This window comes from Nicotiana tabacum, chromosome 3, assembly GCF_000715075.1.
Source record: "Nicotiana tabacum cultivar K326 chromosome 3, ASM71507v2, whole genome shotgun sequence".
NCBI lineage: Eukaryota > Viridiplantae > Streptophyta > Magnoliopsida > Solanales > Solanaceae > Nicotiana > Nicotiana tabacum.
Window position 1 is genome coordinate 78849929 of NC_134082.1, and position 13710 is coordinate 78863638.

A 13710-nucleotide genomic window follows, 5' to 3' on the forward strand; every position below is an offset into this window, starting at 1 on the left:
CTTGTCTGATTGACGGATGATATTCGAGTTTGCTTGGTGGCTCAGAAGAATTATAGGTGTACCTCTCATGAGATGATTGAGTACTAGAGGTATGTTATATATGCGAGCGGTAGAATTGGGATCAGATATGGTAATTCGTGTGCTTTATGGACTTAGAGACTGGAAGTTCTCACATAAAGGTTAGCTCGTGGTTGTGGACGGCAAAGATATGGGTAGGTTAGTCAGATGATAGTATGTGATATGATGTAGTCATTGTGAACCTTCGGAGGATTATTTATCTGTTGTGGGTAACTAGAGCTGATGTGTGGTTCATTGGTAGACCTATATGGATGTGTGTTCGGCATCAAGATGGCTTTGTTGACTTCGAGTTGCTATTAGTGAGGGATGTGTTGATTCGATTGTTATTGAGCTATTAGTAATCAGGGGGATCTATGGGTTACCTTTCCGTTTTGCGAGCCGTTAGGATTTGTTGGTTATAGGTACATGTGGTGCGGCGTTATTCGGGCCTCTCAGTGGAATTTGAGCGGGAAGAGCACTGGGTATTGCTCGGTGGATGGCGTATCGGTTATGTCCTTTTGAGTTGTGTGGTGTTATGTAATTGCCTCGCAGTGGTTATGATGATTGCTTTGGTTTTAGACATCATATTGCTCACGGTTGTCGATTTTGAGCATAGTAACTTAAGGTGTCTCATGTGGACCAGTGTTTGGATGAGGTCGCACATTGGAGCGAAGCTATGTGGAAGTATGATCCTGTGGGTTAGATTCGTGTGTTCTGTTTCTACAATGTGTGGCGGGTTCTCAGCCTTGTGTTATGGTGGTACTAGTGAGCTTGCGGTACAACTTTTTCATCTGAGTCATTTTCATGATTTGAGTAAGTTCGGATTGTGGCTTATTGGTGCACAGATTGCACAAGTCGTGGCTTTAGTCTGTATTGATGTGTCAATGTCACCAGAGTAGTTGTGTTGGATTAGATGAGATCATCGAGATCTTTAATGACTGCAAACGGATTTGATTTCAGCATGTTGGAAGGATAACATCGAGGTTCGGCGTAGAAATTTGCTATGGTCTTTGCCAAAGGAGAAGTGGCTTCATGAATGGTTGATCTAAGAAAACGGTTATGGCTTATTGCGTGTTTCATTTATCATTGGCGGTATATGAAAGTGTTGGAATGAGACTTTAGTTGATAAAAGGTTTCCTATCGATATTCGGTTATTGTATGCAGATGATGTGATTAGAAGTTATCACTACAAGCGTTTGAGTTATGTGGTATATCATGTAATTGCACCAAGGTTACGGGTATGGGTTATTACAGCTTGTTCGGGCTTAGTTGGAGTATAGACGTGAGATTTTGATCTTGTGGATGATTTCAGAAGTGGAAATGTGGTTCTAAGGTTTATGGGCTAGGTTGGACTGTGAAATTTCAGTTACATTGTGTTACCGGACCTATACGAGATAGGGTGACGTGGGATCACCCTCGGGTATGTGCATGGTAAGGTTATTCAGTGATTGGTTGGCTTTTGGAACAACTCTGTGCACGTTCGAGGACGAACATATGCTTAAGTAGGGGAGGATGTAACGACCCGACCGGTCACTTTGAGCTTTTGCACCTTGCTCGTCAGTTCTCGGGCTTGAATTGCCCCGTTTGATGGATCATGACTTATGTAAAATGTTTGTTTTGGTTTTCAGGGTAATCGGAATGAATTTGGAAGAACAATTCTCAGTTTGAAGTTTGAAATTTGAAAAGTTTGACCAAGATTTGACTTGATGGTATATGATCTCGGATCGGAATTTTTATGATTTGGTTAGCTCTGTTAGGTGATTTGGGACTTAGGAGAATGATCGGAATGCATTTTGGAAGTCCGTGGAAGGTTTAGGCTTTGAATTTGCGAAATTGAGATTTTGGCGTTTTCGGGTTAATAGGTGAGATTTTGATATAGGGCTCGGAATGGAATTCCGGAAGTTTCAGTAGCTCCATTGTGTCATTTGTGACGTGTGTGCAAAATTTCATGTCATTCGGACGTGGTTTGGCTAGGCTTTTTATCAAAAGCAAAATTTTGAAGTTGTTGAAATTCTTAGGCTTGAATCTGATGTGATTTTGGTGTTTTAATGTTGTTTTGAGCATTTTGAAGGTTGGAACAAGCTTTAATGAGGTTATGGGAGGTGTTGGCATGTTTTGTTGAGGTCCCGAGGGCCTCGGGTGAGTTTGGATGGTTAAACGGATCAATTTTGGACTTTGGACTTGGCTGTTTTGCCGATTTTGTGTTGCAGACAAATTGTTCTTCGCGTTTGTGGTCATGCATTCACGAAGGGTGTTTTTATATAATGATATTTTTTCTCTACGCATTCGCGAGGAAGGGGACGCGAATGCGAAGTTGGAGGCTTTATGTGCATCGCGGACGCGAGACTGGGGTCGCGTTCCTGAAGAGGAGTAAGGTCGTTGGGCACCCCAGGCCCATGTGCTATGTGTTCGCAAGAGTTGGACCGCGTTCGCGAAAGCCTGGTAAGGTGAAGCATCACGTTCGCGTGGAAATTGTCAGCATTCGCGAAGGGAAAAATGGATAGGCGGTGAATTTGGTCTACGCGAACACGAGAGACCGGTCGCGTTCGCCAAGAAGGTAATTTTACCTAGGGCAGAATGTTTAAAAGTGAGTTTCGCAAGCTTTGGTCTATCTTCTCCATTGTTGAACGATTTTTGGAGCTTTTGAGAAATATTGAAGAGGGAATCGAAGGGTAACACTTGGAGGTAATATTTTTGAACTATATACTCGATCCTATGTTGATTCTTACTTGTTTAATCATGAAATATATGGAAATTAAAGCCTAAAATTGGGGAATCGGGCTTGAATTTGGAGAGTATAAATTGGGAATTTGAGGGGGCAATTGAGGTCCAATTTTGATGTTCTTGGTATGTATAGACTCGTGAGGGGGTGAGGATTCCATTGATGTTAATTTCGTCGGATTCCGAGACATGGGCCCGAGGGCCGAGTTTGAGCAATTTTGGTATTTTTTATGTAAATTGAATATTTTCGAGTGGGCTTTGTTCCGTTAGCATATTTTAATGGTTATGTACTAATTGTGTCTAGATTTGGAGCATCCGGAGGTCGATTCGTGAGAGCAAAGGCATCGCGGGCTAGAGTTTGGACCGGATCGAGGTAAGTAATGATTGTAAATGTTGTCTTGAGGGTTTAAAACCCCGAATTTCACATCGTTGTGCTACTTTGAGGTGACGCACACGCTAGATGATGAGCGTGGAGTCGTACACCGTTGGGGATTGTGACTTGGTCCGTCCCATACGACTGTTAAGTCGCGTATTTGATTTGAAATCTTATGATATTCCATATTTTAGAGATTGATATTATATTTTAGGTTGTATGACATGTTTGGGGCCTTGTGCCAACCTGTTGAAACCCTTAAGGGCATTTTCACTATTTTTCCTCACTCTATTTGTTTTGAAAGCATATCCTCAGTCATGATTTACCTGTTTATTGTATAAATCTGGTTTTATCACTTTACTTCTTAAAATGTGAAAACTGTTTGGGCTGAGTTCCATGTGGTATTGATGGTCCGAGTGGTTGTGAGGTTGATGACTGAGATAGACCGAGGGTCTGATTGTCAGGTTTATGACTGAGGTAGACCAAGGGTCAGATTGTGAGGTTAATGACTGAGAGAGGTTGAGGGCCTGGTTGTTAGGATTATATATTTATAGACTGGGCTGTAAGCCGCAGCAATATATATATATATATATAGATCGGGCTGCACGCCGCAGCGATATAGCGCTTGGGCTGTAGGAACCCCTCCGGAGTCTGCACACCCCCAGTGAGCGCAGTCGACTATATATATGGATCGGGCTGCACGCTGCAGCAATATCTGGATCGGGCTGCGCACCGCAGTGGTTACTATATGGTACTTATTGAGTGTGAGTGCTGAGTTTGAGCGCTGATTGATGAGAGTTGAGTCTCGAGTGACTGAGAGGCTTGCCCGAGGGGATGTATAAATATATGAGTGATGCTTTGCCCGAGGGGCTTGTTTTTATGAAATTGTTGTTTCCACTCCTCTTTATACTGAGCCTCTGTTGAAAATGTTGAACAAATGCTTTTAAACAACTTTCATTTAAGCTGGAGTTTTTATGAGATATTCGGTATTTAATCACTGATTTGGCTTTGTTATTTCCACTGAGACTTTTATGATATGAGGTGTTTATGATTCCTGTTTTGCCCGAGGGGGCTGTATATGAACTATGTTTTACCCGAGGGGCCGATTATGATTTTCATCTCTTTAATTATAAATTGTATTGAACCTCTATTGAAACTGTTGGAAAGCATCTTCAAATGATTTTTTCCAAAAGCTGGATTTTAACTGAGACGATTTACTCGTATTCTGATTTGAAAGCTTGTTGTGCTTACTGAGTTTATATAACGTGGATTCATTGTTTCCTACTGCTCAGTCTTTATTTACTCTTATTACTTAATGGGTTGGAGTACTCACATTACTCCCTGCACCTCGCGTGTAAATTCAGGTATTTCAAAATCCTGTAGCGAATGTTGATTGCTCAGATGCAGAGTCATCAGAGTTAGCAAGGTGGTTGCATGACGTTTGCAATACTGCTTCCCTCCTCTCATTTTTATTATTGTATTTAGTACATTTTTTAGACTCTTGTTGTACTCGGACCTTAGTAGATGCTCATGATTAGTGATACCCCGATGTCGGGCTTGTGTAATTATTCCGCATTTTTCTTTCTCTGAAATTTCATTATGAGATTATTGATTTATAAATGGTATTAAAAAATAACTATTATTAGAAAATGGTTGATTCGAGAGTTATGTCGGTTGGCCTAGTTTCACGATAGGCGTCATCACGACCGAGTCGGTTTTGGGTCATGACAACTTTGATGAACGAATCTGCAAGCATTTCAAAAGAATTGATTGAATGCTCAGGTAAGAGGGAATAACATGTCAGGGCCCGCTTCGTAGGGGTTTCGCCAAACTTTTTCAACAGAACCGACTCGATCTCATGTTGAGCCAAGTCATTTCCTTTCACTATCGTGGTGTAAGTCGTGATGTGCTCCTGCGGATCCAAAGTCCCATCATACTTTGGTATGTTCGGCATCTTGAATCTCTTCGGATTAACTCTAGTGTCGCACTTAGTTTAAATGGCAACTGCGTGTACTTTTTTAGAATCTGGACCCTTTAACACCGGCGGTGCACCCGGAATTTGATCCATCTGAGCATGAAACTCCTTCGTATTCTGATCCATTCGTTCGTTCATCTCTCTCATGAATTTTATGAGCTCGGTTTTGAAAAGATCATTCAAGTTGTTGTTCCCTGATCCACTACCAGTCCTTTCGGCGTTGTCAAAACTGACTTCGCACCGTGGGGTGTTGTTATTGGTTCTTGAGCCATTTGATTTGTAGGAACATTGGGAGGAACCAGGGCCCTTTCGTTCGCATTACTGGAAGCACCCAACAATGCTTGTTTTAACTCTGTCATCACCCGATCCTGCCTTCAGAGGTGATCCATGATTGCTCTTTGTTGTTCTCTCAGGAGTTTGAGCGTTTCAACAATGTGTTCATCTTCTGTATCATTAGGAGCTGGGTCCCACACGAACCGGGGTTGTTTCATCCCCTTCGTTGCGGGTCTCGCGGATCGAGTCATCATGTTGGGATAATCTTTCCGATTCATCGTGTGCTCCAATGTTGTAAGCCTTATTGACATCATTAGCTGCCATATTTGATTTTTTACTAAGAAAAGAGTCAAAACTAGTAACAAATAAATGGACCAAAGCAATTATGCAGATGTTTATACCCCACAGTGGACTCCAAATTGTTTGTCAGTAAAACAGTATAGTTAAATTTATAGCGTGGTTTATAGACAAGTGAATCGATTTGATCCAAAAATGATAAATAAATAAGAACATAAATTAGATTAACGACTAAAAGTAAAAGAGATAACAAACCTGACTCAAAATTTAGCGTTTCCGAGAACAAAAGTAAAAGCAGTTGTTAAATTGTTCAATTTGAGCGTAACAAGGTAGTTGGTTATAGCTTTTGTGTGCAGAATGTTTTCCTCCCCCCACAATGGTCGTTAACCCTGCTATTTATAGTTCTATTTAGAGGGACAAGATCCTAAAATCAAGCTCCTCTTGATGAGAATAAAATCGTTATTGATGGGTGCATATCGGCTGGCTTTAAATGCAAATATTCTCTGTAACGGCTGCGTATTGAATGTTACCCGATGACAATGCGGCAAATTCTTGCTATTGGTTTTGTCTTCGGGGCTTGTTCGGCGCCGATTTCCTGATGCTTGCAACCGGTGACAGTTGTTTGCTGACTCATATCCGACTTCAATACCACGTGGCACACATTAATTCGCTCGGCTATCATAAACTAGTTTTACCCCATACAGGACTTAATTTAAAATTAATTTCCTTTCAAGAATATGCATTACTGGGTAGGACAAAGGAACCCTGGAATGATGAGAAGTACAAAATCAACGAAGACCAAGAAACAAACTAAGGATTGGAGAGCGTTATTTGATCTTAACAAGAGTTTTCCATCCTTTACACGCACAAATAAGTAAAGACTGTAATATCTTTTCTCTACTCATACGCTAGAAGGGATTCAGCAGCTATATAATCGATTTCAATTTGCTCGAATAGAGGCATAATTGTGGTATTTTTGTTTGGTGTCGGCCCGGCCTGTTTAACACCTTTAATTCAGACTTCAAATATTGCAGTGCAGGTGACCCAGCACTACTAGGGTCATTTTCTAATGTATTTGGCACAATTAAGCTGCCTTTGAAACTTTAAGCTGTCAAATCTTACTTTAATGCTTTGGTGGAAAGATTGGAACCAGTGGCTGAAAGAAACGTACTTTTCATTTTGGACTTCTTACGTTTTATTCTCACGCTACGAAGCAAGCAGAGGCGGATTCAGAATTTTAAGCTTTTAAATTCCTACAACAATCTCAAAAGCTTATGAATTCCTACAACAATCTCAAGTTAATCTACATGATAATTGGATCAACGAACTGAGTTCCAAGCTAAATATTCTTATACTTTTAATAAATTTTTTAGTACAAATACAAGGTTTATGCAAAAGTTACTGGGTTTACGGGAACCCGTATACTTTTCTCTGGATCCGCCCCTGGAGGCAAGCTTTCTTTTTAGTAACTTCAGTAAGTCACTATTTGTCTACATATATGATTGTCTAAAATTTACAGATATTCAGATCTCTCGACTAATATCCTCAACTCAGTATTGTGCATTGATCATCAGCAGGAAACGTTAGTTGGTCGCTTTGATAGCTCATCACCCATTTACTGATTGAATCTTGCTAAGTTTGTGCTTTCATAATTTATTTGATCTAAATAATTGCTATAGACAGTTTGAGACAAATGTCTATTTGGTTAAACGATTACATAAGTAATGTACACTGATAAAAACATTAATAACTTGTGGTAAGCAGATACTATATACGCGGGGCATGACTTTATCACTCGAATGATTCAACCAAAACCTTTTTGAATTCTCCTATAGACATTGACTACTGCAAGCTCATAGATAATTATTCCACCAAAGAGTGGCAACTATCAAAGATGCGCAATGTCCCATTGGCAAGTCAGAAGGGATCTAGCCTCTACATAATGTCAAAACGTATACTGCGCGTAATCATCTCGTCCCCATTCTAGACTTTTGGTTAAACAAGTAGCTGCAGCTGTCCACATATGACATCAGTATACACCAATGACAACCAACGAGGATAGAGAACACAAAAATAACGTTCAAAGTTTGCTCAATCAACGAGTTGCCTCCACCACCAACGAGTAAGGTTTGAGGTTTGACTTATAAGTGAGGAACCACTATCGAACAGGGTGACAGAAATAATTCTATATTTTCACTTATGCCAAACAATGTACAGTACTTCTTTGCCAGCAAACCGAATGCTGAGAGTGGCATCCAAAATCAGCCCGAAGTTTTGTCCCCACCAAAACCTGAGTCCAGAAATCCTGTCTTGTTGAGATGACTTATGTCGGCCCAGAGTTTAATAGTCCACTCATCCTTATCAGACAAGTGAAGTATACCAACAGATGTATTCCAGATCTTACTTTTAGACCGCCTATGCGGGGAAGCCCGCCTGTGAAGTGCTCTGATTGCACCCCCATGAGATACCACAACTACTCGTTCTCCTACATGGTAAATACACATTTCATATGCCCAAAAAATAACATCTTTGTGATGTATCACTCTTTTATTAATCCAATAGTTAAAAGAATACCTCTGTGCTTCTTTGCAATCCTCTGTAAACAAGACGTGCAGCGTTGATAAAGTTGATCTAAACTTTCTCCTCCTCCCTGCAAATAAGTTGTGGGAGAATTGAATACATGCAAACCCTTCATAAGACAGACTAGATCATGCAATCTATGTTCCTTCCCCTGTTTTTTCATTTTTACCTTGGGAGTGGGTACTCGATCTTATGCCCTAGGAATCCAGATTCTAACTTGGTTCCACCTCTGGCAGTGAACACATACATTTGAACATGGATTTTAGGTTGATTTGCCAATTTAGAGCTCAACTTGGTTCCACCTCTGGCAGTGAACACATACATTTGAACATGGATTTTAGGTTGATTTGCCAATTTAGAGCTCATATTCATTACATTTAAATGTGATGAAGCAGATCAGATAGCCAAAAAGAAGAAATAAAGAAAGAAGCAAATTGAAGAAAGCACATATTTAATATGACTACAAGTTTATTCAAATGAATAAGGATAAAGCTGGTCATGGAAGTAATAGTAAAAGGAGAAAAGGAATACTCACTGGAATTACTTGGTCACTCCGGTCCGATAGAAAAGCCTTATAAGCCATCGGTTGGCTTTGGGCTGCTTCACGGAGAGAAATACCTTGAAGATCTCCTAGATGTCTCTCTCGAAGGTGTGGATCTTTAATGACCTATATTAAGCACAAACCGAGACATAAAAGTAATTATTTTACTCCAATATGTTTGGTAGTCAGCTTTATCTGAGATTACATACAGCTATAAAACCCTCAAAACCTCCCCCTCTCCCTCCCTCATATCCATGCATTGCATCTGTTCCACATTGCTTGTTAACATTGTTGATGAGCTTATATTGCCTCCCAAATCTAAGCTTGACTGAATGAGAAGATAGACTCATACCATAGATCTTGAATATCAACTACACAGAGCCCTAACCCTTTCTTGGCCTCTTAAGCATATTTTACCTCATATTATTGCATGTTATTTTCGAGTTAATATCCATCTATGGAACTATGGAAGACCTTCTTACTAAGAGGCTAAGAGCTATATCATACAATTCCTTAGTGCATATAGAGAAGATCAATGGACAACAACACATAACGGAATCACTGAACTGCTCTGCTCATGCTCATAACAATCACATTAACAAGAAAAAGAAGTGAAGCAACAATCGCTTAGTTGTGATGGCTTCATAGAAAAGGTAAAGCTACATACTAAATTTCAAGAAAAGGTGAAAGTTAAAAGCAGGAGGAATTCCACAACAAAAGTCTCTAAACAGTGGAAACAGAGCTTACACCACAGGTTGATTACTGGGAAAAACAAGAGTATTCAGGAAAAATATAGTTCGAAAACAAATGATAATAGAAAGTGATTTTGAAAGTAAAATAGATATCATGAAACAATTGCTGCAAACTTTCTTCCATATACTAACTAATAAGTTAAAGAACTTGCAGAAGTTTCTCATTTATCGCATTATCCAATTGAGTAACAAAACCAAAAATACACACTCAGACATGATGTGAAAGATACGGTGAATTTGAATTTATATCTCTAATCTCAATTCTGACGATGCACTTTTATAGTGAATTCATACCTCTAGACCCCCACAACTCCTTGCTATTGTCTCTGCTGTCTCATGTGCCCGTTTCAAGTCAGATGAATATATGACAGAGATCCTTGGCTCCCTAGAGAGCCGGGCTGCCACCTTCAAGAAATTAACTTCAGGCATTGCACCAAAACCCGGAAAAAGAAAATGAAATATGAAATGAAATAAAGAAAAGGTTGAAGTTCATATAACTCCCTTAAAAGCTTTTAAGCTGGGAAACCGTAACATCCCAACCCCCAACCGCAATCCCCATCATGAAAACAAAGAAAATAATAAAGGGAAATGGATTATCTCACTTGACTTCTGTTGAACAGCCAACATAGTGGTATCTGAGGACTTGAATCTTTTCACAATCACATTAATATAAGTTCATTACTCATATTGTTCATAAAGAGGTGAAAAAAATATACCTACGCCCACTAATGGAGGCAAAGATTGACAGCAAAAGGATAGACATAGAAAAGGGGAAACAAATTTGGTACTTAAGCCAAGCGTGAAGCCATAACACCTTTCTTCTCTTTCAAATTCATATATCTTACAAAAGATGCAGAAGTGTCCATCTCAAAAAATTATATGAGGGTGTAGTATACATCCCAACAGTTCAAAGCATTTAAGTGAAATAACAAACAAATACTGTCCTACAGTGACTTACCGCCATAGCTTGCTGCCTCCCGCTGTCGTTTAATTCGACATCTAAATGCCCCTGGTTAATAGATGAAACAAGTATCAGTTATCGCATCTTTTCGTCATGATCCATATATTGTTATAGGATTTACCATAAAAGGCTAAATGCTGACAATTTACAAGAAGTTCAAGTGAATACGATTTGTCCCATAGAATCATACACAAACAGGGAGAGTATTACGTAACATATATCAAGGACTTTCAACCACCTTAGGTGTGTGTTTTTAAAAAAAATTCTATCCGTATTTCCTCTGGTTTTACATTATGCCATTTTTGCTTTATGAGGTTGTACTTTATCATCTACAATCTTTAAGAAACATTGCACCATTGACATCTTCCCATTAAAACACCGACACAGTTATCAAATTGCAGCTATCTGGCTAAAACATGTGTATCTACCCTACAAAGAATGGTTCCCCTGTCACAGCTTTTATTGAATGACCTTCAGTCTTCCACCTTTTCACGCCCTTTCTGAGGCAAGTGGGGCTTATGTGTTTCTGGGTGGAATATTGACATGGCAAAGTACATATCCTTTACATTGCTAATATATATAGGAAAGTAAGGAATATCTTTTTCGAAAAAATGGAACCATAGTACAAATTTTTAATTCTTCGATAATAAAGAAAGGAAACATTCTACACCTGAAGTGTCAACTGATATAAATAATTAACACAACTACTGTAGGTTTACAATTTTCTGCAGGTTATATAAAGAAACTTGAATGATAAAAGTAAAATCACTATACTTGAGTCTAATTAAAAGGTAAATGTACTATATTTTTCACTTTTATATAAATAAGCAAGGTGATTGCTGGTATTTTATAATGGTGAGATAACATGTCCGAGTTGTTCCTCAAAGGAAGTTAATGCTGTAAAGGTCTTTGAAATGAAATTGAATAATTAGTGTAATCTCAAAATTAAATGAGAGTCTTCATTTTTAGAGCACATTGCTTTATTTATGGGCTTATGTAAAACGAAACTAATATATCCTCTATGCTCAGATCTGATCCTTCATGTACAATGTACCAATCTCAATGAGGTTTTCAAATAAACCGGTTACCATTCCCAGCAAACTAGGACATTTAAGTCTTATATATGAGATAGAAGAGAAGAAACGAGGCAGCTCAAAATTAGCAAGAAGATATTTCAAAAATGTTAAAACAAGAGCACATGGTAGATAATTTTGCTAAAATTTATCACCTCACATATATTTTGCAATATGAAGGATTCCAATCACTGGAATGCAATTCTTTTGCCGAAAAACTATAATATGATGTGAATATATATAAGGAATGAAAAACATGGTCACATTTACGAAAAGAAAAATATAAACATTTAGTCCCTTATGTTTATTAATAAGAGCAATTAAATAGTATTTCATCTATCTTTTCCCAACCAATTCTGAGGTGATCTAGGAGCTCATTCTCCAAAGATCATGTAATCGTTACATGGGTGTAAATGAGAATGAAGTCAGTATCTTAACAGTTCGAAAGAACCCCTTGCCGCATCCCTGATGCAAATCCATACCAATCTCTGGTGATGGAAAATGATAATTAAATGTATTAACTATTGCAATTGAGAAATGAGGTACAAAGGTGAAAGACTAGATATGTGCAAAACTATACAAAGAGCCATGGAGGTACAAGTTGATCTTTTTGATTACATTTACAAATAATGGACTGCATATGAAACCTTTTCAATATTTTGAAATGTCTTTTTATTTGCATACATTCACATGTTTTCTGTAAACATTTTCTGGCGAACATAAATTTTGGTAGTCAAAATTCCTCAATGTGATTCCAAAAATAGATGACGGACTAAATACGAGCAACAATGACAATAGAGACTAAACATTCTTTTTTTTTTGAATGAAGTAACTTTAGATTAAGCACTCTATTTTGCTATGACAATTGTAACAAACTAGATGGATGCTAGCTTGAAAGGAGTTTCCTAGATTAGAAATACTCAAAAATCATGATACTTCCCCTATCACACTTTATGTAGCAGACTTTTCATTTTAGTATGTTCCAAAAACACTAACACATCTTCAAATTTAGAAACAATTTAACTTTAAAGTTCTCATTTTACCTTGAGGTAATTTATAGCTACACATATGTCCCTGGCTTGTTTTAAACCCGTTACCAGGCAAACAAGGCCTTATAAACTGGAACGGAGGGAATATAACGTTTTGCATGTCAGTTTTGTTGTGCATAGATCCCTAAAATTTTAAGAAAATACAATTCCAGATAGAAAAAGCCAGACACATTAGCAAAGAAAAGACAGCAGAAAGCTAAAACGGGGCAGGAAATGACCTGAATTCTGCCGTCGGCATTCCATTCCGTTTCACCATGACGGATTACTATAATTTCAGTCAAATTAGGACTCACATTTTCAGATTTAGCATCTCCGCCACACTCAGGCTGTGGTACAACCCTGCTTGAGACACTTGCAGAATCAATTTCAATCAGAAAAAAGCTAGAAGATAAACAAACAACACACGACGATAAATATATAAAAATATTTTATTTTTTTAAAATCTTTAAGTTTCCTCTATACATATATATTCTGAAAGTAGGGGCACGCGCATCAATTGCTTATATGTATTTTGAGCACGAGACACTAGGTGCAAGTGCATCAACTGCTTATATACAGGCGTACAACAAAGCAAAACAAAAAGAAAGGTAAACAATGTAATTGCAGACCTAGAAGTAGAATCAGCCATAGGAGTACTGGAAATGTGAGTGAGATGAGGGATCAAATTGAATCTCAGAGCTGGCCTGAGTATATGCTTGGAAATTGCAGCACTTTGTAAATATTTTGAGCAACAAAAATTCACGGGCTTACCGGTCTGAGAATGGCGGAGATTGTCAGGTTTTACTGATCCACCATTAGGCAATGTGCGTAATGAGGTCATTTCCATCTGTCGAGGATTTGTATTCTTGCTATTCCTGAAAATAGCAAAATTGGATGGGCTTACTGATTTGGGCCAGCCAAATATCAGTAAATTGCTCCAAAACTTGTGATGGGCTGAAAATTAGTCAATGTTCAATAATAAAGTCAAAATAGCGTGCATAGTCATTTTTACGGGTGGTTATTGGAAAATAGGCGGTATTAATAAATGGGAAACTTACACAAATGTCCCAAATAAATTT

The 13710-nt window shown here is 38.4% G+C and overlaps 1 protein-coding gene across 6 annotated transcripts; it reads right to left on the minus strand.

Annotated features, from left to right (window-relative positions):
- Window positions 1-7333: 7333 nt before the first annotated feature.
- On the minus strand, window positions 7334-13474 carry LOC107761213 (phosphoglycerate mutase-like protein 4). 6 transcript variants are annotated; one of them, XM_075249569.1, is made up of 7 exons: window positions 13403-13474; window positions 12871-12991; window positions 10528-10578; window positions 9864-9967; window positions 8812-8943; window positions 8271-8346; window positions 7334-8181 (listed from the first exon to the last, which is right to left on the minus strand). In XM_075249569.1, exons 2-7 carry the CDS (start codon window positions 12893-12895, stop codon window positions 7958-7960), a joined length of 612 nt encoding a protein of 203 aa, XP_075105670.1. In that variant the 5' UTR covers window positions 12896-12991; window positions 13403-13474; the 3' UTR covers window positions 7334-7957. The 6 variants fall into 6 exon arrangements, with proteins under 6 accessions (XP_075105670.1, XP_075105668.1, XP_016434899.1 ...); XM_075249567.1 differs by having other exon boundaries at window positions 13261-13470; XM_016579413.2 differs by having other exon boundaries at window positions 9864-9974; window positions 13261-13470.
- Between the last annotated feature and the right edge of the window lie 236 nt (window positions 13475-13710).